At 41.5% G+C, this 24647-nt stretch overlaps 1 protein-coding gene across 4 annotated transcripts in view; it reads right to left on the reverse strand.

Moving 5' to 3' along the window:
* Positions 1–24647, reverse strand: part of LOC124615314 (TBC1 domain family member 31) — a 282280-nt gene that overhangs the window by 122360 nt on the left and 135273 nt on the right. For all 4 annotated transcript variants that reach the window (XM_047143109.1, XM_047143107.1, XM_047143108.1 and 1 more), the window contains exons 12-13: positions 9312–9484; positions 9080–9220 (exon numbers count right to left, since the gene is read on the reverse strand). In XM_047143109.1, coding sequence (XP_046999065.1) covers positions 9080–9220; positions 9312–9484 — 314 coding nt within the window. The remainder of the gene's footprint in view (positions 1–9079; positions 9221–9311; positions 9485–24647) is intronic.

Below are 24647 nucleotides of genomic sequence, written 5' to 3' on the forward strand. Positions count from 1 at the left end.
TCAAGAAGGCTATGAGATTATTTCTGCTAGAAGGAGCAGATAAGGAGTTGTTAGCACCCAAATTAGGTCCAGTAGGATGGACGTAGAGGAATTATGGGCAAAGTTTAAACAGACTGTAAATCATGATCTGGAGAAGTATGTGCCAAGTAAGTGGACTAAGGACAGAAGAGACTCACAGTTGTTTAACACCCACATTCAGAAAATGTTGAAGAAGCAAAGGCTGCTGCACTCTAGGTTCAAAAGAGAATGCAGAAATGACGACAGGCAAAGGTTAACAGAAATCCATGCAACCACAGACAGGTCAATACGCAAAGCAGACAACAGATACCACTGTCATTCTTTAAAAACAGCTCTTGCTGAATACCTGAGAAAATTCTAGGCACTTGCCGAATATCTGAGAAAATTCTAGGCACAAGGTCGAGAGCTCCTATCCAGTCACTTGTAAATCAGTCTGGTGTGGCAGTGGAGGATAGCAAAAGGAGAGTCAAAGTTTTAAATTTTGCATTTAAAAAATCGTTCGCACAGGAGAATTGTACAAATATATCATTTTCTGCCCATTGCACAGACTCTCATATGGAGGATGTAGTGATAAACATCTTTGGTGTAGAGAAGCAAGTGAAAAAGTTGAAAGAGAAAAAGTCACTAGCTCCTGATGGAGTCACTAGCTCCTGATGGAATCCCAATTCAGTTTTGCAAAGAGTACTCCTCAGCATGACCCCTTACTCAATCCTACATTTATTACGAATCTCTCACCCAGTACTAAGTCCCAAGTGACTGGAAAAAAGCACACATGACTCCCATATATAAGAAGGGTAAAACTGTAGACCAATATCCTTAACATTGGTTTCCTGCAGAATCCTTGAACATATTCTCAGGCAGAATAAGACAAATTTCCTTGGAACAGAAAAGGTTCTGTTCACAAATCAGCATTGTTTTAGAAAGCATCATTTGTGCGAAACTCAGGTTTCCCCTTTCTCACATGATATCCTGTGAACTATGGATGAAGGGCAACATGCAGATTCCATATTCCTAGATTTCTGAAAAGCATTTGACATTGTGCCCCACTGACTTAACAAAGGTGCAAGCATCTAGTACAGGTTCTTGATATGTGACTTCCTAAGAAACAGAATCCAGTATGCTGTCCTTGATGGGCAGCTTTCATCAGGGAGAAGGGTATCATCAGGAGTGCCCCAGGACTGCTGTTATTTTCCATACATATAAATGACCTGACAAACAGGGCGAGCAGCAATCTGTGGCTATTTGATGATGGTGTGGTTAAGGGAAGGTGTCGTCGCTGTGTAACTGTAGAAGGGTACAAGATGACTTCAACAAAATTTCTAGTTGGTGTGATGAATGGGAGTTAGCTCTAAACGCAGGAGAATGCATGTTAATGCAGATGCATAGGAAAAACAAACCCATAATGTTCAACTCCAGCATTAGTAGTATGCTGTTTGACCAGTCTCATCAATTAAATATTTAGGTACAACACATTGCAATGCAATATGAAATGGAACAAGCATGTAAAAATTGTAGTATGGAAGCCGAATGGTCGACTTCAGTTTACTGGGAGAATTCAGGAAAGTGTGGTTCACTCATCCGTTCGTTACAGCAGGTTCAAAAATCGAGGTTGCCACAAGTTTCCCCAAGCGAAATTCCCTGATTTCCAGACAAATTTTGAGATCTCAAGGGTCAGTTACGATGTAAGTTGACAATCTTTGTGGCTACAGTGCAAGAAACAATAGTGGAAATGAGAAAACATCTAAAAAACCTTGCAAGCAGATGGCGTTTCCTGATGTGGGCAAAAATCTTGCATACTAACGTCAACATCTTTTGTAATGAATTGCTTTAGATGGAGAAAGCAAGCCATATGGTGTATGTATTTAATTAATACCATTTATGTTATTTTATTTCAATAAAACAAAATACATTTGGTGACAGTCTTGGAGTCGCAAGACAGATTTAAAATATCTTCACTGATTTCAGAAATAACCTCAGCAAAAAGTAGGCCTCTTGTATGAAGTGTACAAGGCGGGGAAGACTTGTGTAAACCAACACTGTACGTAACCACCAATAACGTGTTGGGTCTACTATGTTCATTATTGTTGGTTATTACCCCCTGTGTTATATCTATTATTTTATGGGTGTTGTGTGATTTTTCTTTCGAGAAATATTTGAGTACATAGCGTAAAAACCATCAGTGACTGACAACTTTCTTCTTCTTATCATCCGTACTTTCTATCATATAAACTACTTTTGAAGTGCCAAAATACACTACAACAAATAAAATGTCTATAACACACCACACTGTGCAACGTACTTGCAGTCAGACAGTGACAATTCCTGAAACGCATGGCCTCTGGCCTGCTGAGGAGCACCGCATTCCTAGATCAATGGAAAAACCATGAAAATTTGTCCCTTTATGCCACACACAAACAGAGCTGGCCTGTGGGCAGATCGGTGAGACTAGATCTGACGGGCAGGGCCTGCTCATTTGTGGGAACCAAATGGCTTCAGATCAGCAGGTCTGATCCACTACAGATACCTGCAAAATGACATGTAGTTTTGGCCTGTTGTGTAAATCCACCTGTGTGGCCAGCTGTTGATGAAATGAGACCACAGTAATCAATCAGTGCAACATGTTCAAATACTCTGGGAATCAATAATAATGAGTATAGGTAGCAACTCACCATAAAGATGATTGCTGAGCCATAGAAAGACACGTAGAAAAGACAATTACACTCTCACAACTCAATTTTCAGCCATAGCTTTTGTCAGAAAATGAGAGCACACACACAATCACTCAGACACAACTCACGCACACGTAGCCATCATCTCTGGCCACTCCATCTACGGTCTCAGAGAATCAGATCCAAACAAACCATTCCTCATGCCTCCCTGCCTCTTGTCAGCAGCTGCTAGGCTAGCAGCAAGAAGTAGTGGCAGCACTGATTGCAAGCTGAGGGGAGTGGTAGGAAGGGGAGAAGCAGTAGTAATGAGAGAGTAGGGAAGTGGCGAATGTACTCAGCTGCACCCACCCAGCAATGATTCATGACACCTTAGTAAACAAACCTTTTCATCTACTGAGACAAAAACAAGATTTTTCCAGTGTTTTTTTTTTTTTCAAATTTCCCTGACATTTTTTTAATTCCCTGGTGTTTCCCTGACATTTTTTTAATTCCCTGGTGTTTCCTGTTTTCACTGATTTCCAGAACCTGTGGCAACCCTGAAAATTTAGAGTACCAGCTTTTGAAGCTGACTGCAGAGTGATTCTACTGCCACCAATGTGCATTTCACACAATGAGCATGAGAATAAGATTAGAGAAATTAGGGCTCATAAGGAGACATGTAGGCAGCCGTTTTCTCATTGCTCCATTTATGATTAGAACAGGAAAGGAAAATGACTAGTAGTGGTGCAGGGTACCCTCTGCTAAGCACCATACAGTGGCTTGTGGAGGATGTATATAGGTGCAGACGTGTCCCCTTATAACTGGTGCTGATACGACGGGTGATATTGGCAGTGAGGGGAAGAACAGGGTTAGGAGCCTTATTATGGAGATGTCTTACACCCTGGCTGAACTTTCTTATTACACAGTTCTGAACCGCTTATGTCAGATTTTTTTAAGTGTCTCGCAACACCAGGTAAAATTTATCATGGACCCAATATAATGGTTATGCAATGTGGCTAAAACAAAGGGAAGAAGCCTGTCATTGGTGGAGAAGTAGTGAGGGACTTTCAAACAGCATGTTTCAAGAGTAACTAAGCAGTACTTATAATGAAAATGTGAACATTCATGGATATGTGGAGATAGGTTTAAACCACATATACATATTACATAACCACCACCTGCGACAGGAAGGTCTGCAAGTAGTGGATTATTTGTAGTCTCAGATATTCTACATTACTTAAAGGTAATGCACTGTCTAATAAGAAGTTTAGTGTTTACCACACCAATTGGAGGTGAAGATTTAAGACATATTTATTGTCCACATCTGGGTGGTGGTTATGTATTTTATGCTGAGAGCACATACAATTACTGCCACTGTGATGTTCACTCACATAACCAGTGGTAGAACTGGAAAGACTTTTATTTAGTTTATGAGCTGATTATTAAGTTTTATACATTTGTTATTTTATTACCTTACCTGAGATGTGTTACCCTTGCCAGGGATTTCTTTGTTTACTGTCCAACTTGAAGAAAGAAACCAATAAGTTCTTCCCACATTACAATGGACCACATCAAATAATTGGTGCTCTCCATCCAAAGCTTTATTTCTTGTAGCTCCCAGGATGAGTCAAGAGAAAGGTTTATATAATACTGATATCATGAAAAGATTTAAACCCTCAGGGTATCTGCAATTTTTGCAGGTACGGCAGCTTGAGGACCGCCAAGTTTCGAGTTAGCTGCTTATTACACTGCAGTAGTTTCTTGTGCTCTAGCTTTTCTATCATCTACGAATGAATTTTCCTTCTACTACATTATCCTAGTAAGATAAACCATACGTAACACAGAGAAAATTGGAATCACAATAGTGATTATTCTGCCAAAGACAGATACGAACTATTACAGAAGTAAAATTATGTTAATTAGAGTCTATGTATTACTTACTTTTACTAGCTATTTTTGATTTTAAGTACCTAGTTATTTATTGTTGTTTATGAGGTAATAAGCTGGTCCACACTGGAGTCATCAAGCAGAGCACAGAGCATCACGTTCATTATGAGAGTGAGCAATTAAATTACTTTTGCCCCATTAAATACTAAGCAATGGGTCAATAAGTATAGAACCCTGAAAGTCATTTACTGTGGAAAATAATACAATCTTGACTAGGTTCTTAATGGGAACGCCCTTCAGACTGTAAAGCCACTACTTCGTTCTTCATACATCTAAATTTATCCTAACACACAACCACTTCTCCTTTGAAGTGAAGGTGTTCAAGTAAATTCACAGCACAACCATGGGTGCTCACATGACACCCTCCAGTGACAACTGGTTTATGGGACACCTAGAGGAATCCTTCCTAGCCTCCCAAAACCCCAAACCCCAGGTCTGGTTCAGGTTCACTTATGATATCTTGTGAACTGGATTCAGGGCCAGGACACCCTTCCCTCATTCCCGCACAATCGTGAAACCTTCTCTCCCATCTGCTTCACCTGGTGCTCCAAACCAAGTGTGTCACCTTCCAGGATGTTGACCTCCTACTCTCTGATCGCTCCATCCACAACTCTGCCCACACTAAACCCACCAACCACCAGCAGTACCTACATTCCAATGCCTGTCGTGCCTTCCACACCAAAAAAATCCCTGCCATTAAACATGACCAACCGGGAATGGTGTATTTACAGTGACAAGAACTCCCTTGCCCAGCATGCTGAGGTTCTCACACCAAAAAAATCCCTCCCATCAAACATGGCCAACCGGGAATGGTGTATTTGCAGTGACAAGAACTCCCTTGCCCAGCATGCTGAGGTTCTCACAAAGGCCTTCAGAGACAGGCACTATGCCCCCAGACATAGCCCACAAAAAGTTTTCCCAAGTCATATCCCCAGACACCCTCACTCCTCCCACAACCCCCCAAGAAGCAGCTAAAGGAGGGCCCTCTTCATCACCTATTGCAACCCTGGACAGGAACAACTGTACCACTTTCATGAAGGTTTTGTTTAGCTTTCATCATGCACTGAAATGGGGAACAACCTACTCAGGATCCTTCTCACCACTCCTGAAGTGGTGTACCGTTACCCACCCAACCTCCACATCATCTTAATCTGTCCCTTTGACACTCCCAATCCCTACTACCTACCACCTGCCACAATGATAGCATCCGTGTGGAAAGACCTGCTCAATTCACACACCAAACACTCCCTCCTCTAGGTCTGCAACAGGCTTATCCTATTGCTTCAGAGGCCAGGACACCGGTGAAAGCAGTGATGTGATGTAACAGCTCTGCTGCAGTCACTGCACAGCCTTTTATATTGGTATGACTACCACCTAGCTGTCCATCAGGATGAATGGACACCACCTAAATGTGACCAAGAGCAAACTGGACCACCCTATGGCATAACATGTACCTGAATACAGCTTGCTTCATTTCAGTGACTGCTTTACAACCCAGGCCATCAGGATCCTCACCTCCAGCACCAGCTGTCAGGATTGCGCAGAAGGGACTTACCCTTACAACAAATTCTCCACTCTCAAAATAATCTCCATCTCAGTCTACAATAACCTAATTTAATTTATAATGTGGCTTGTTATGGGAGCCAGCATTACTCTCATTCTTAGTATTAATAGTAGCGGAATATTCATAAGAAGCTATTAGTAATTTTGATTCTCATTATATGAGTGGGCTTGATTTCTTCCAAGTTAAGACTGGTATTTCGGCATTGATATTCTGTCTACTGCACACAGAGTTATTTTTGAAAGCGAGAAGTGACCATTTCATACATAAGATGTTGAATATTAGCATCAGCTAGGAGCACAGTGTTTTGGTTTTGAGACTGTAGGAACGTGACAGTTGTCTGGCCGTTCAACATTGTGTGCACTGTAGGGTAGCTGTTTCTTTGTGCCTTTGTGTGTGTGTGGGGGGAAGGGGGGGCGCATGCGGGCGCGCGCGCGTGCATGCGTGCTTGCGCGCGCATTTTATGGCTCTGAGCAGACTGGCAACGGAAGTGCCCAATTGCAATTTTCAAGGATGGCAGCTGGGAGTTGCAACAAAGGCAGAGAATGCACCAGTGTAGGAAAATGAAACGCAGCTTGAATGTCTCGAAATATTTGGACTAAAGAACCAAATCAGTCAACACTTCCTCTATGTAGTGAGCAGCAATCTATTCATATTGTTGTTATTCCACCAAGGACTTTTCTAGGGGAGGTGGAGTTCATTCGATGAAGTCTACTCAGAAGCTTATATCCTGCAGAACTTCTAAGTTATAGCTAGTGAGCCTGCAAACAATTGTATTAACACGTTATGGCAGTGCAACCTTAGCACGTTATGGCAGTGCAACCAACAATGCAACAAATGCAGTCACAATTAAGAAAATCATTATGTACACAACTGAGGTGGCTGCTCCTAATGGCCAAAACACACAGGCTAGAAGCATTAGCCAACTGAGGCAGCCACCTCTTCATAACAACTGGATGGAATTGCCCAGCACTGAGGATGAGAATACATTTCTGTGGGTGGGTCAAGTTATTTTGTGTGGACTCTAAAACATTGCTGAAAGTGTCTATGGTTACAAATATTAAAGGGACAGGAAAAGAAAGCTGACGGCACGAATAAATGAAATGTGTGTAAAATAGACACACCCCTAGAGCAAAACAGATGGGAGAAGTACAATAGATGATAGAAACTCACTGTAGTAGTCAATATTAATGACAGGGGAATATGCAAAACTACTCATGTTGTTTACAAGTTGACATGTTCACTGCACAGTTCTTTATACAGGCATAACCACCACCAAACTGGCTAAATGCATAAATGGACACAGAAAAGCTCACCCTCTTGAGGACATCCAGTTGATGAACATGTTCTATAGCATGATTTACGAGATCTTAGTATCTCCTCTACCACAATGGGCATTTGGGTACTCCAAAGAGTACTCCTTTCCCAGAACTCTTGAGATGGGAACTTGCTCTCCTACATATCCTCTCATTCTGTTACCCTCCAGAATGCAATCCCATTAGCGTAAATCCCATTTCCTCTTGGTTCTCACCCAAACTGGTGGCCACATTACTATTTCAGTTCCTTTTCCTCTTCTCTTTTTGTATTCTTTTCATATTCTTTCATCTTTTCTTCATGCTTTTTTTTTTCTTTCTTCAGGCCACTTCCCACCTGCTTTCTTAGTGTTCTGCCTTGGAATCGTTTTAAATTTAACTTCTCTCCCAATTGTTTCTTATGCTTATGTGTTCTGTATTTCTAAATTCTTTCTAATTTCTCGGATTCAGGTTGTTTTTAATTTCTGTTTCGAGAGATACTTTAAGAGCTGTTGTGTTAGACTACTGTCATTCATACTGGGGAAAAAAAAATATCTGTATTCTTTTCCTTGTTCTTTCTTTTATTTTTCCTATATTTTAATTATGTTAACTGATTCTTCCACTGCTTCTTGGTTCAAGAACATACTAATAACTGTGAAGCACTATACTGTATGTTCTAAAGGAAGTCTGATGATGGCTTTATAAGCTGAAAACCTATTAACTAAATAAATTAATCCTTTGAAACACACATATATGCTTTTTATTTATTTCTATATTTTAAAATTCACATTTGAATTTTATTATCAAATATCATTTCTATTTAACCCTGTCTTCATCTTTCCTTTTATTTCTGTTCCTTTAGTGCATTGATTTTTATGTAAATACTGTAAGAATAATTAGGACTTAATGCATCTGTCAATGACTCAATGCTTCTGTTATTCAGTGAGTCATCGCCTTTATTCCTAAATTATTTCCATTCTGCTAGAACTTTCCTATCTTTACTTACCACTCTGTCCATTTTATCATATATTACCTGAAGCTAGCACAGAGCTTTTTAACCAACTAATTTCGACCATCTGTGAACATCATTTTTGCCTCCCATCCCCCTCGTAACAGACTTAGGATCTGAGTGGCATGACCCCTCAACCCCCTCTTTTCCAAACTCCCCCACTCAATCACATTTTCCCTTCTGCAGAACAAAGTTATAATTCCAAAAAGTTGAATATTGGTTTCTGTATCTATTGTAGCACTGGAAGTTCTCTCCCCTAAATGCTGGAACTGGTCAAACTTTATTTCTCTTTGTAGTTTTAAAGCTGTCTCAAGTGACTTTTCCATTTTATATAATTATACATTTCTTAGGCATCTGGGTCTCATGCAATATTCTTTGTGGTCTGATTTCTATCTTTAGGAATTTAAGCGAATAACTACTTTTTTTCCAAATTTTAGTGTCTTTCTATTTCTACAAAGGTCCTGGAGATTGAATTCTAGTTCTTAAATTACATGGTTCTGCCTTTTTTTAATGGCCTTATCTACAAGTGAACATGTTACACCTATTAATTATGATACTATCAAATAATCTTTGTCCTTACTTTGAATAGCAAAATATAACCTACCTCAAAATCATCCTGTGTTTTGCAACTTTTAATAGCAGTCCTGAAAACTATATTGTACGCTACAACTGCTATCAACAGAAAGGATGGCTCATTAGATAAAATGTGGTCCCATAACTGTAGCCATTCTGAAGTTGAAAGGACCTTAAACAGAAGGAAATGGGGAGCAACATGCAAAATATTAAGTATAATACTGTACGTATGAATAATGCTAACATACTTAGAGACAACATACCTCAGAAAATGCTACCTCTAACAGAGGCCATGCATAAGTCTGTGACGTAATGTTATGTTTGTAAAACCAAGACATCAGTTCATTGTCCTGTTGACTCAGTACATTTTCGATCATAGTTAGAACATTAACAGGCGGAAAAGGAAAATATTCAAACCAGCGCTGGCACCAATTAACTGGAAAAATATTATTTTAATAAATACAAAAGGTTAATATTACTTCAGTCAGCTATTGTTTCAAATAATTTTGTAGCTAAGTGCTGGCAGACAAAGAACAGTGGCAAGTCAATACATAATACACAGAAAGCAATAATTCTTGTGAACTGGTGCTCCTCCTTTATAGCAGAGAAGTTATAACAAAAATTCTCAAAAACATGCGTGACTTTTGTAAAATAACTAAGCAACATAATACTATGATGATGACAATACTAACTATAGAGAATGCAGATAAGAAAACAATGAAGACATTCAAGAAGTTAGGAAGCATATGTATACAGTCAGATTGTGAAACGGTAGAAAACACTGACAATTTACAAGCTAATACAAGTCTCAGTTAAACATGAGTATGTCCAAGGAGACACAAGTTATAATTCTAGTGGGGGAAATAAATTGAAGACAAAAAAAAAAAAAAAATGGTTCAAATGGCTCTGAGCACTATGCGACTTAACTTCTGAGGTCATCAGTCGCCTAGAACTTAGAACTAATTAAACCTAACTAACCTAAGGACATCACACACATCCATGCCTGAGGCAGGATTTGAACCTGCGACCGTAGCGGTCGCTCGGTTCCAGACTGTAGCGCCTAGAACCGCACGGCCACTCCGGCCGGCTGAAGACAAATTTACAGGACTTTCTCTCTGATGTCATCATTCTTTAAAATAACAGAAGCAATTATGAAAGAGTAACAGAAGCAATTATGAAAGAGTAACTAATGTATTATCTAAATAAATACAATCTCTCGAGTGGAGCTAAGTTCGTTTCAAGAGGAGTAGTTAATGGACTGCAGAGGGATGACGACGCCAGAGGCATATTTTTAGATCATCCAAGATTTCTGATACTAATGACTACAAAATACTAATAAAGAAGTCAGAATACCATGCACGAAAATGAGTGAAAAATAACAGATTCCAAAAGACAACAAGGAGAAAAAGCAGAGGCAGCAAATAAAGCAAAAGTTTTAGTTGGATGGATGGTTGGTTGGTTTGTTGATTAAATGGACTAAAGTGCAAGATTATCAGTCCTGTTCTAGATAATCACACAGGTCTTAGACTAAAACCATACTGCAAAAGAACCCTATCACCTGTAATCTAGGGAAGGAACAAAATGCATTAAACTATGCGTGTAACCACATTGGAGTAGAAAATGAAAGTAACAAGCCGAAACTGAAAACATAGATACAAGGTGTTAAACTATAAAACAGATGGCCTGGGTTTGCTGATCACAAGAATAGAAAAGGACGAGCCAACCGTTCTCCAGCACACCAAAATCTCAATACTACAAAAAGAAGGCAAGAGAAACACAGATAGTCAAACGACAAACACCAAGTCGAACAGACAGAGCCAGAAGGAGTGAGGAAGAGTTAAAATGGCATTAGGGGGAGACCAAGGTGCCCACCATGAAATAGAATGACAAAAAGCCCCTACACAGATAAAACTAAAAACTATGGTAGCTCAGGAGCAAGAGTAATGGCTACCTTGAGCGCTAGAGCTGGCTACCAGCTCAGCAGTGAAAACACTGCAGCAATCTGGCACAGAGAGTAAGTCTCTATGTCCTGCAAGAGCATAAGCGAACCCAGTGTGACCGTCAACCACTGAGCCATCCATGTAAACTACCTCTGAACCCTGGGAGCATCAAGAATACAGAGAAAGGGGCAGCACAGAGGCACAGGATGAACTGAGTCTTTTGGGACTTGTGACAGATCTAGACGAAGCTGTGGTCGAGGTATACACCATGGAGGTGCATATGAGTAGACCCGGAGGAGAGGTGGTAGAGGGAAGATTCGGGATCAGTGAGAAGGGACCGGACACACATTGACATTGTAATCCCCAATATGGGCTGCTGTTGCAGGAGCTGGATCATCATGTTATGGAAAAGGAGACAGTGATTTGGATGTTTAGGTAAGCTGCAAATGTGTCCGGAATAATTGGCAGGCAGTTGTCACCAGATCCCGCAATGGAGGAACACAAGCTCCCACATGTAGGCTGTTCACAGGGTGATGCTGAACCACATGCCAGGGTCCCATAGTCAAGATGGGACTGTACAAGGGCTGTGAACAGCTACACCAGTATAATCTGCACCCGAGTTGGTGTGACTCGGGCAATGAGGAGAGTTAAGATGCTGCCACCACTTTTGCTTAAACTGATGAAGATGGAGGAACCAAGTCAAGTGGGTGACAAAAACCAGTCCTAAAAAGCGATAAGAGTCTACTACATTATGGAAATGAACATCCAGATAAAGTTGTTAGTGGGGGTGAACTGTACGACAGTGACAGAAGTATATGACAGAACTCTTGGTAGCTAAAAACAAAGCTGTGGAAGAGGGTCCACGATTGAGCCTTCCATATGGCTCCCTGCAGTTGATGTTCAGCCACACCAATAAAAAGAGAGGGACACTCAGTACAGAACACTGCAGACTCCATTCTCTTGGATATGGGGGGAGGGGAAGTATGTGAAGCACTGACTTGAACTCTGAAGATGAAGAGGAACAAAAAGTTCTGTATAAAAATTGGGAGCGGGCCCTGGAGACTGCACTCATGTAATGGACCAGGGATGTCGTGTCACCAAGTGGTGTCATAGGCTTTCATCATGTCAAAAAAGACAGCAATAAAGTGATAATGGCAGGAAAAGTCATTCAGACAGCAGACTCCAGGTATACCAAGCTGTCAATGGCAGAGCGGCCTTGGCGAAAACCACCCAGGTATGGAGCCAGAAGGCCCCGAGACTTAAGGAGCCAATACACTCGCCGGCTCACCATAAATTCGAGCAGCTTCCGCAGAATGTTGGTAAGGCTAACAGAATGATAGATACCCATGTCTAGCAGGGTATTACCAGATTTTAGTACTGCAATGATGATACTTTCTCGCCACTGCGATGTGAATTCACAATTGTTCCAGATGCAGTTGAAGACATCAAGGAAGTGGCACTGGTAATCCGCTGATAGATATTCAATCATTTGGTGATGGATGCGCTCTGGGGCCAGGGGTTGTGTCAGAAAAATGTGCAAGAGCACTGAGAAATTCCCACTCACTGAATGGAGCATTATATGACTCAGGTGGTGTGTAGTAAAAGATAGGCATTGTCGTTCCACCTGCTGTACGAAAGGCGGGATGGTAATTCTCAGATGCAGAGGTTCGAGCATAATACTATGTCACTGCATCTGGGTCAGTACATACAGCTCCATGTGTGGAAATCTTGGGTATACCTGCAGGGGTCTGATTTCTGTAAAGGCGTCTCATCTCAGTCCAAACCTGGGATGGAGAGGTTTGTGTTCGAATGGTGGAGACATACATTTCACAGCACTCATACTTCCATCTTTCAATAAGCTGACAGACCCGGGCATGCAGCCATTTGAAGGCAATGAGGTACTCCATTGATAAGTGCTGCTTATGATGTTAGAGAGCCCACCTATGATCTCCAATGGTTACAGTGATATCTGACGACCACCAAGGCACTTTCTTCTGCTGGAGGTGACCTGAGCGACAAGGGACTGCCAAATCAGCAGTAGAAACAATTGTCGTAGTAACATTCTGGATCACCAAACTGATGTTGCCATGCAATGGACATCCAATAGTGGTAGCAGGGGCAAAATCGTCCGAGTCAGTCTTGGTATGAGCCCATCGGGGCAAGCATCCAGGTGAGGGATGCTAGAGGAGGGACAGGAAGAATGGAAAGTGGTCACTATCCCACAAGTTGTTGCGAGCTCTCCTGTATACAAATGGTAGAAGGCCAAGACTGCAAATTGAGAGATCAATAGCTGAGTATGTGCCATGTGCCACACTTAAATGAGTGGGGGCACTTGTATTTAGGGGGAAAAGATCAAGTTGAATTAATAGATTCTCAACATCTTTACCACAGCCAGTAATCTTAGTTTCACTCCACAAAGGGTTGTGGGCGTTGAAATCATTCAAAAGTAGAAAAAGGTAGGGGGAGTTGAGAAATTAGAGCAGCCAATACCATTTTATGGTACTTCACCATCTGGAGGAAGGTAGGTGCTGCAGATGGTAATTTCCTGCATTGTCCTCACCATGACAGCCACAGCTTCTTCGTAAGTTGTAGGAAGGAGCACAGGTTTGCAGTAGACAGAGGTAAAGACATGTATACGTACTCAACTTGCCACCTTGTAGCAGTCATTATGATTTGTGGATAGGGCTGGGGTCCACTTTGCTGGAAACCAGGGCAACACAGAAAGCAGGTGTAATGCTTCAGAGATGTCACAGCTCAGCCAGGTGGGGCGGGAACAACATCAACAACAACAACTGCACTTCCATTGGAGGATTTCTGTAGTTTGGGATGACATGAAGGGACCAAGGAGGCAGTTTACACTTCAGGGTCATCTGTGGCCACTGGTTGAGCACTTGTATCAACTACCACTGCTTTGGAGTCACCAGTGAGATTGAGGTCCTTGGGGGACGCTAGAATCTCCACTTTGTCCTCAGATGCGGAAGCTGTAGTGAGTGGGGGTTTGGGAGCCACTGAAGACTCAGGCTTCTTCTTTGTCTGTCTGCCCTCTTGCTGCTCTTTAGGGACTTGCTGGGAGGGCTTGCCTGAAATACCTTTAAGGACAGGTGAAGAGCACGAAACTCTTCAATCAGCAGCTTGTGGCTCCTTCAGCCTCTTCTGGAGTACACTTTGGCGTGGGTGGAGACCTTGGAAGGTAGAGTCAGAAGGGACCCTTTCCATGTGAGAGGAGCCAGAGGAGGCTCTTGCTTCTCCGGCTGGGGGGGGGGGGGGGGGGGGCAGGGTTTTATATTCCATAATCTTCCTCTCCTTTTGAAGAACCGAGCAGTCCAGCTGGCAGGGGGAGTGGTGTTCTCCACAGCTGACACAGGTAGGAGGAGGGGCACATGAACTATTCAGAAGCAATTGATGTCTGAAATCTCTATATGTGGCACTAGAATTGCACCAGGATGAGATGTCCCCAAATTTCCAGAACTTAAAGCACCGCTTAGTGGGAGGGATGTATGGTTTTATGTCACATCAGTATAGTCACCTTGATCTTCCCAGGAAACGAATCATCCTCAAAGGTCAATATGAAGGCACAGGTAGTAACCCTATTACCTTTTGGTCCCCTATAGACACGCCGGATGAAGTGAACACCCCGTTGATCCAAACTGGCACGTAGCTCGTCATTGGACTACAATAGGAGGTCTTGATGGGAAATAATCCCCTGGACTACGTTTAGGCTTTTATGGGGAGTGACAAATGGGAATATCTCTCAGCTTGTCACAGGCGAGCAGCACCCGTGACTAGGCTGGGGATGCTGTCTGAATCAGGAATGACCCATTTCTCATTTTGGACAGTGTTGCCACTATCCCAAACTTATTCTCTAGGTTGTCAACAAAAAATAGAGGTTTTGTAGCCAGAGAGGAGTCCCCATCAATTCTGCTGCAAACTAATTACCCGGCGAACAAAGCTCTCTTTTTTTTCCTGTAGCCCTACATTCCTCCAATAGTGTCGCTAGGGAGGGAAACTATTTGGGAGTCAAACTTCTCAGCATTGAAATCAAGCCTTTCTTTTTTAGAGACTGCTGGAGCCATTTGGCCACCAAAGACAAATTGGTCCACTTCATTGCGGGTCATCCACCCTGATGTCACTCACTCTGCTCAGGGGCTCTCCCCAATGGCACCATCCAGCCTCAACATAGGCCACCTGGCAGGATTGTCATTGCTGGGAGTCCTGATGCCCCAGGTAGGTGGGCATCTACTCCTTCACATACACGGGGAGTTTGCAGCTCAGGTAGCAGCAGTGTGGTCCCTTTGTTGTCAGGGGGGGTACAACCAAGTGGGTACATGACTGCCCCTCCACGATGGATTGGCTACCACGCTGGATATTTGATGCAAAAAAATCCAGTACTATCATGGTTGCAGAAGAGGACAGCGAACAATGGATGTAGAATATGCATCCCGTAAGGTGTCCTTGTCCAGATGGCTGGATACCAGGTGGAGTTGCAGAGCCATGACAATAATCAGTGGTTCAAATGGCTCTAAGCACTATGGGACTTAACATCTGAGGTCATCAGTCCCCTAGACTTAGGTTAGTTAGGTTAAAGTAGTTCTAAGGACATCACACACATCCATGCCCAAGACAAGATTCGAACCTGCGACCGTAGCAGCAGCGCGGTTCTGGACTGAAGCGCATATAACCTCTCGGCCACAGCGGCTGGCAATAATCAGTGCAGAAGGTCTCAGTGCACAAGGGTTACATGATACACCATGTAATACTTCCTCCCCAAAATGGCCTGCGCTTCTGTAGAATTTTGCAAGTTGGAGGTCAAACCCTAAAAGGGGACCATAATTTAACAAACCAGAATGTAGGAGACTCCTTTTACTTGCCTCTTATGACAGACAAGAATACTTCAGGCCTAGTCTAGCCCCCAAACCTGCAGGGGGTGAAAACATTTTAGTGACTTGGAAGAACAGTTGAACGGAATGTACACTATCTTGAACGGTGGGTATAAGATGAACATCAACAAAAGCAAAACAAGAATAATGGAATGAAGTCACATTAATGAAATTTAGTCAAATTAAATCAGGTGATGCTGAGGTAATTAGATAGGAAATGAGACACTTAAAGTAGTGGATGATTTTCGCTATTTGGGCAGCAAAATAACTGATAATGGTTGAAGTAGACACGACATAAAATGTAGACTGGTGATGGCAAGGAAAGTGTTTCTGAAAGAGAGAAATTTGTTAATATCGAGTACAGATTTAAGTGTCAGGAAGTCTTTTCTGAAAGTATTTGATACAGTGTAACCTAGTATGGAAGTGAACACTGGACGATAGAAAGTGTAAACAAGAAGACAACAGAAAATTTTGATGTGTGGTGCCTACAGAAGGATGCTGAAGATTAGATGGGCAGATAACATAACTAACGAGGAGATACTGAACAGAATTAGTGAGAAGAGAAATTTGTGGCACAACTTGACTAGAAGAAGGGATTGGTTGGTAGGACACGTTATGATGCATCAAGGGATCACCAATTTAGTACTTGAGGGAAGTGTGGAGTGTTAAAATTGTAGAGGGAGACAAAGAGATGAATACACTAAGCATATTCAGAAGGATGTAGGTTGCAGTAGATACTTCGAGATGAAGAGGATTGCACAAGATTGAGTAGCATGGAGAGCTGCATCAGACCAGTCTTTGGACTCAAGACCCAACAATATATTGTTGTTGTTGTTGTTGTTGTCTTCAGTCCAGAAACTGGTTTGATACATCTCTCCATGCTACTCTATCTTGTGCTAGCTTCTTCATCTCCCAGTACCTACTGCAACCTAAGTCCTTCTGAATCTCTTGGTCTCCCCCTATGATTTTTATCCTCCACGCTGCCTTCCAATATTAAATTGGTAATCCCTTGATGCTTCAGAACATGTCCTACCAAGTTTCTCTTCTGCTCCAGTTCTATTCAATACCTCCTCATTAGTTATGTGATCTACCCATCTAATCTTCAGCATTCTTTTGTAGCACCACATTTTGAAAGCTTCTATTCTCTTCTTGTCTAAACTATTTATCGTCCATGTTTCACTTCCATACATGGCTACACTACATACAAATACTTTCAGAAACGACTTCCTGACACTTAAATCTAGACTTGATGTTAATAAATTTCTCTTCTTCAGAAATGCTTTCCTTGCCATTACCAGTCTACATTTTATATCCTCTCTACTTCGACCATCATCAGTTATTTTGCTCCCCAAATAGCAAAATTCCTTTACTACTTTAAGTGTCTCATTTCCTAATCTAATTCCCTCAGCATCACCCGACTTAATTCGACTACATTCCATTATCCTCGTTTTGCTTTTGTTGATGTTCATCTTATATCCTTCTTTCAAGACACTGTCCATTCCGTTCAGCTGCTCTTCCAGGGCCTTTGCTGTCTCTGACAGAATTACAATGTCATTGGCAAACCTCAAAGTTTTTATTTCTTCTCCATGGATTTTAATACCTACTCCAAATTTTTCTTTTGTTTCCTTCACTGCTTGCTCAATATACAGATTGAATAACATCAGGGACAGGCTACAACCCTGTCTCACTCCCTTCCCAACCACTGCTTCCCTTAGATGTCTCTCGGCTCTTGTAACTGCCATCTGGTTTCTGTACAAATTGTAAATAGCCTTTCGCTCCCTGTGTTTGATCCCTGCTACCTTCAGAATTTGAAAGAGAGTATTCCTGTCAACATTGTCAAAAGCTTTCTCTAAGTCTACAAATGCTAAAAACGTAGGTTTGCCTTTCCTTAATCTATCTTCTACGATAAGTCGTCGTGTCACTATTGCCTCACATGTTCCAACAATTCTACCGAATTCAAATTGATCTTCCCCAAGGGCAGCTTCTACCAATTTTTCCATTTGTCTGTAAAGAATTCGTGTTAGTATTTTGCAGCCATGACTTATTAAACTGATAGTTCAGTAATTTTTACATCTGTCAACACCTGCTTTCTTTGGGATTGGAATTATTATATGCTTCTTGAAGTCTGAAGGTATTTCGTCCCTCTCATACATCTTGCTATCAGTAGTTCTAATGGAATGTTGTTTACTCCCGGGGCCTTGTTTCGACTTTCTTCCAGTGCCCAGTCAAACTCTTCACACAGTATCATATTTCCCATTTTATCTTCATCTACATCTACATGCTCTTCCATTTCCATAATATTGTCCTCAAGTACATCGCCCTTGTATAGACCCTCTGTATATTCCTTCCACCTTTCTGCCTTCCCTTCTTTGCTTAGAACTGGGTTTCCATCTGAGCTCTTGATATTCATACACGTGGTTCTCTTTTTTCCAAAAGTCTCTCTAATTTTCCTGTCGGCAGTATCTATCTTACCCCTAGTGATATATGTCTCTACATCCCTACAGTTGTCCTCTAGCCAACCCTGCTTAGCCACTTTGCACTTCCTGTCAATCTCATTTTTGAGATTTTTAATTCCTTTTTGCCTGCTTCATTTACTGCATTTTTATATTTTCTCCTTTCATCAATTAAATTCAATATTTCTTCTGTTACCCAAGGATTTCTACTAGCCCTCGTCTTTTTACCTAATTGATACTCTGCTGCCTTCACTAATTCATCTCTCAAAGCTACCCATTCTTCTTCTACTATATTTCTTTCCCCCGTTCTTTTCAGTCCTTCCCTAATGCTCTCCCTGAAACTCTCCACAACCTCTGGTTCTGTCAGTTTATCCACGTCCCATCTCCTTAAATTACCACCTTTTTGCAGTTTCTTCAGTTTTAATCCACGGTTCATAATCAATAGATTGTGGTCAGAGTCCACATCCGCCCCTGGAAATGTCTTACAATTTAAAACCTGGTTCCTAAATCTCTGTCTTACCATTATATAATCTATCTGAAACCTTCCAATATCTCCAGGCTTCTCCCATGTATACAACCTCCTTTTATGATTCTTGAACCATTTGTTAGCTATGATTAAGTTATGCTCTGTGCAAAATTCTACCAGGTGGCTTCCTCTTTCATTCCTTACCGCAATTCCACATTCACCTACTATGTTTCCTTCTCTTCCTTGTCCTACTATCGAATTCCAGTGACCCATGACTATTAAATTGTAGTCTCCCTTCACTATCTGAATAATTTCTTTTATCTCATTAGACATTTAATCAATCTCTTTGTCATCTGCGGAGCTAGTTGGCATACAAACTTGTACTACTGTGTTAGGCGTCGGCTTCGTGTCTATCTTGGTCACAATAATGCATTCACGAAGCTGTTTGTAGTAGCTTACCCACACTCCTATTTTTTAATTCATTATTAAACCTACTCCTGCATTACCCCTATTTGATTTTGTATTTCTAACCCTGTAGCCACCTGACCAGAAGTCTCGTTTCTCTTGCACTGAACTTCACTAATTCCCACTATATCTAACTTTTTAAATTTTCTAACCTACCTGTCCGATTAAGGGATCTGACATTCCACGCTCCGACCTGTAGAAAACCAGTTTTTTTTCTTCTGATAATGACATCCTCCTGAGTAGTCCCCTCCCGGAGATCTGAATGGGGAACTATTTTACCTGCAGAATATTTTACCCAAGAGGACACTATCATCATATAACCATACAGTAAAGCTGTATGTCCTCAGGAAAAATTACGGTTGTAGTTTCCCCTTGCTTTCAGCTGTTCGCAAGGCCGTTTTGGTTAGTGTTACAAGGCAAGATCAGTCAATCATCCAGACTGTTGCCCCTGCAACTACTGAAAAGGCTGCTGCCCCTCTTCAGGAACCACACTGGCCTCTCAACAGACACCAATCTGTTGTGGTTGCACCTAAGGTATGGCTCTCTGTATCGCTGAGGCACGCAAGCCTCCCCAGCAACGGCAAGGTCCATGGTTCACATATATACTGCAAATATCTCCACTAGTGTTATTTTTATGGCGTCTCCACAGTACCCAAAATCTTGAAAGTTAGCTCAGGGTTTGGCCAACTTTATTATTGATTACATTCTTTTGGTTAATTGGAACTCATAAGTATAACCAGATTACACAGAACTGTACTAATGGGAAAATACCAGAAATTTAAAACTTCATTAACATTGTTCCTTTGTAAATATCTACCCAGTTGCTAACATTCAGTTGAAGCAGATCAAAAGTCTACAGAAATAAGTGAAGTATCTACACAGCTAATGCTAGAAATGTGTTAGCAACTTTTGCTCTCATTTAGTTCCAGAGTAATTAGCATTCTTATCTAAAACATTGTTACTGAAGTACAAGTCCATATTTTGGCAAACTAGACAGCATAATCCAATCACAGTTATTGTTTTATCTAGAAGTCCTCAGTCAAACAAATCTTGTTCCACTATTCAGTTATTAATACATTGTCTGGGTTACATATTTAAGTGATTAACATCACAAGAGCACAGATTAATGTATGCACAAGATAAGCCATTACAAATGTAAAGTGCTGGTACATCAATAACTAAAATAACCATCAACAATGTTGAATGCAACATGAAAACATGCATGCATTGTGATGTGTAGCTACCATATGTCAGTTTGTGGGACGAAGTTCTATGCCTGCTGCACTTGGTCAGTCAATACAGGGATGCTTAATGCTGGTTGTAGGGTGGTCATCCAATGATGTTACATATGTGCTCGACTGGAGACAGATATTGTCATCACGCAGGTGAAGGTAACATTTCGAAATTTTGTTGAGCATGTTGAGTTATCCAGTTGCAAAACACCCCCTGGAATGCTGTTCATGAATGGCAGCACAACAGGTTGAATCACAAGATTTACATACAAATTTGCAGTCAGGGTGCATGGGAAACTGCAAGAGTGCTCCTGTTGTCATACAAAATCGCAGTAGATTAGTTGCACGCCTTCACCTGGCCTCCTCCTAACCAATACATGGCCATCAATGGCACCCAGGCAGAACCACCTTTAACCGGAAAACACAACCCTCCCCTCCAATAAGCACTTGCTTGACTGCTGAAGTTGCAAATGGCAGTTGTTTGCAGTCAGTGGAATGCATGCAACAGTGTGTTTGGCTCAAAACTGTTCTTGAAATAACAGATTTGTAACAGTCTGTTGTGCCAGCTGCTGCTAAAATTGCTTCCTACAGACAGTACGATGCATCAGAGCCATACACCGAACTCAATGGTCTTCCATCTCGGTAGTGCCATGTGGCCATCTGAAGCCTGGTCTTCTTGTGACAGAACATTCCTGTGACCACCATTGCCAGCAATCATGTACAGTGGCTACATTCGTGTCAAGTCTTTTTGCAATACTGCAGAACAAACATCCAGCTCCTCATAGCCCTACTACATGACCTCGTTCACACTCAGTGAGGTGGTGACAATGGCACCTCTGTCATCTTTTTGACTAACATAAACTCATCATTTCCAATTTCAAGATAACTAATGCTCACAACTGTTACAGTGTGTATTTAAAGCAAACTTAATTCACACCCTCGTAGCGGCGCAACTAGTGCCACTCTTATGTGACTGGCATGAAATTTGATTGGTTGGTTGATTAGGGGGATCAAATAGCGAGGTCATCGGTCCCATCGGATTAGGAAAGAATAGGAAGGAAGTCAGCCATGCCCTTTCAGAGGAACCATCCTGGCATTTGCCTGAAGTGATTTAGGGAAGTCACAGAAAACCAAACTCATGATGGCTGGACGTGGGTTTGAACTGTTGTCCTCCTGAATGGAAGTCCTGTGTGTTAGTCACTCTGCCACCTCGCTTGGTCAAGAAATTTGAATAGACATCATCTTTCAGATATAGAAACACACCTATCAACTTTTGTTTATGTCACTCAACTCCTTCTTGGTGTTATGATATTTTTTCCCATTGGTGTATAAATCTTGAGCCGTAATTTGTAAAAAGACAACAAGCAACGATAACTGAATGTACTGCTAATTATTGTAATCTTATAAAAGGAAGGCTGCTGGGAAACATTTCAGTCAGTCTGTGGCAGGTTATGAGACAGGCAAGATCTGTGTCAAAAACTATATCAGAGATGAATTAACACATACTACAACTTGAACAGTGTACGGAGTTTCATCTAAATTTTGATTCCAGAAGATCTTTCTGAATCTCAATGAGCGTTTTTCAATTACTGCTGGTGAACTTGTAATCAGTTTCATGAAATGTGTTAATCTTCAGTAACACTTAGTGTGACAGTAGTCAGTGAATTGTGTTATTTCCAAATGATATTTACTGTGCAAATCATTTTCGTTTTGATATGACCATCTACTTGAGAGGATAGTACGATTGGGAATGTGTTAATGATTTACTTGCCACACATGAACTTTGCGTAACTTTAGTGTTAAATTACTGCATTCGAATAATCACAATACAGGGCATCCACAGACAGTAGTATGTGGCTTGAACTTTATCAGTGCATAAATTGTAGTAAATGATACTCAATCTGGCCAAGAACAGTAGGTTATTTAATACCAAAGTGCAACTGAAGATTTATGAACTGCAAACAATGTGTGGACAACATATTTTGAAACAGCTGACTTTTACCAATTACTTTTCAGCCAGATTCCACAGAGGCGCAGCTACTGGAGGCATATTGGCACAGGTAAATTGGGTAAAGTCACAGGGTCTGAAGTGTATTCCTAGATTCTTCACTTAATATTTGTTCTTGAAACTTTGTAAGCATGGTTTAACAGGATAATTGACATTTCATGATGCTCACCATTAGGTCTAGCAAACAAACTCTTCGTGCTGCACTTCTTTGTTCAGTTTCAGTATCTCCTGTTAATCCTATTTGGTAAGGCTTTCCTTTGGAAAGCGACTTATTTTCCTAGTAACCAACCACCGAACTGAAATAAATGTGTAAGCTTTCACAGCTGGTGTCAAACCTGAGAGCCATGATCAGCTCCGGGAACACTGCTGCCGATTGTGAGTTGTTTTAGAATTCAGTAAGCAAGGCTCATCTTCTATGACCCAGGTAAAAGGCATCATTTGTTCCAATGTGCACTAGAACCTGAAACTGGTTGCACTCTGTTCCCTCAGGGGCTGATACTCTTAGACACATTGAATGAGGCCCACAGACAATTCCATTGAGTGCACACGGTGATCTCTCCCATTGCTTGTTTTTATTTCCCTGAAAGGTACCATTATTTGTCATATGTTTGAACTGCAGATGATTAACAGACCCAAATGCTGCCTGAAAGACACAGCAAGCTTCTCAACATGTGAACTATATCACACTTGCTCAGTTGAAATTTCAGTGGTACATAATGCTCCAACCTATTGGTAAGAGAGATGAATACAGAAACTTGAGTTCTCCCTTGTCCCTGCCTTACCCACACACAACCTCTAGATCTACCAGTCACAGTTCTTGTTGTTGAGCAGTGACAGGTTTTGTATTGTGCACACAGAAGACAGTATCCAATGGAAAGGGTAGCACCTGAGATATGACACCAGCATTTCACCCAATACATTTGAAGCAACTTCAAATTGCTTGACAGCAGTCACAGAAACTTCCAACTGTTTGTGAACATCATCTAATTTATCCCGGGCCTAACAACAGCTTAAAATACAGGGTGTACATAAAGTCCTGGAACACTTTCAATTATGTATTGCAAAAGAACTAAACAATGTACCAATGTCATACATATTGCATTTTGAAGAGACACTATGAAAGTTTTTTTTACAAACATTCGATATGCGAACCATGAGTGACCCAGCAGACATCAGTACAGTAATCGAATTCTTGCCACACCTGTTCAAAATGGTTCAAATGGCTCGGAGCACTTTGGGCCTTAACATCTATGGTCATCAGTCCCCTGCCACACCTGTCCCAGCATGGCATCGTCAGCTGTGGCAGTTGCCTCCCGTATTCTCTCCCTGTGCTCTGCTACATCATGTGGTAGAGGCAGTACATAGACCAGATCTTTAATGTGTCCCCACAGAAAAAAGTCACACTGAGTGAGATCTGGTGATTGGGGAGGCCATTTCATGAAACAGCTGTCCTCTTCTGTAACACAGCCGATCCATCAACGCGGCAGTTCCGAGTTCAGGTATCCATGAACTTCATGATGAAAATGGGATGGAGCATCATCCTGCTAAAAGATGACTGGAGAGTCCGATTGCATTTGAGGCATCAGCCAATGCTGCAACGTATCCAAGTAGGCATATCCAGTGACAGTGATCTCAGCAAAGAAAAATGGCCCGTACAGTTTTTGACATGACAAGGCACAAAAAACATTTACCTCTGGGGAATCACGCTCAAATTCAATGCATTTGTGTGGAAGCTTTGTGCCCCAGATTCGACAATTATGCCTGATCACTTTCCCATTAGTGTGAAAAGTGGCTTCATCACTAAAAATTGAGCGATCAAAAATGCCATCCTCATCTTCATTCAGTTGTTGCAATTGCGAACAAAACTCAAAACACTTATCTTTGTCGTCATCATTGAGCTTCTGCACTAGCTCCAATTTGAATGGTTTCATAGACAGCTTCTGTCGCAGGGCTTTCCACACAGTCACTGGAGCCATTTCGGGTTCACGAGATGCATGATGTACAGATTTCTTTGGACTACTTATGAACGTCTCTTGTATACACTCCACATTCACTTCACGCAAACTAAAATGTCCGCTTCTTTTTACCAGGCACAAGCAACCCGTCGTACTGAATTTGTTGTGCCAGTAGTAAATGGCCTTCCTTGTTGGTGGCTTCT

Source organism: Schistocerca americana, chromosome 5 (genome assembly GCF_021461395.2).
Source record: "Schistocerca americana isolate TAMUIC-IGC-003095 chromosome 5, iqSchAmer2.1, whole genome shotgun sequence".
Classification (NCBI taxonomy): domain Eukaryota; kingdom Metazoa; phylum Arthropoda; class Insecta; order Orthoptera; family Acrididae; genus Schistocerca; species Schistocerca americana.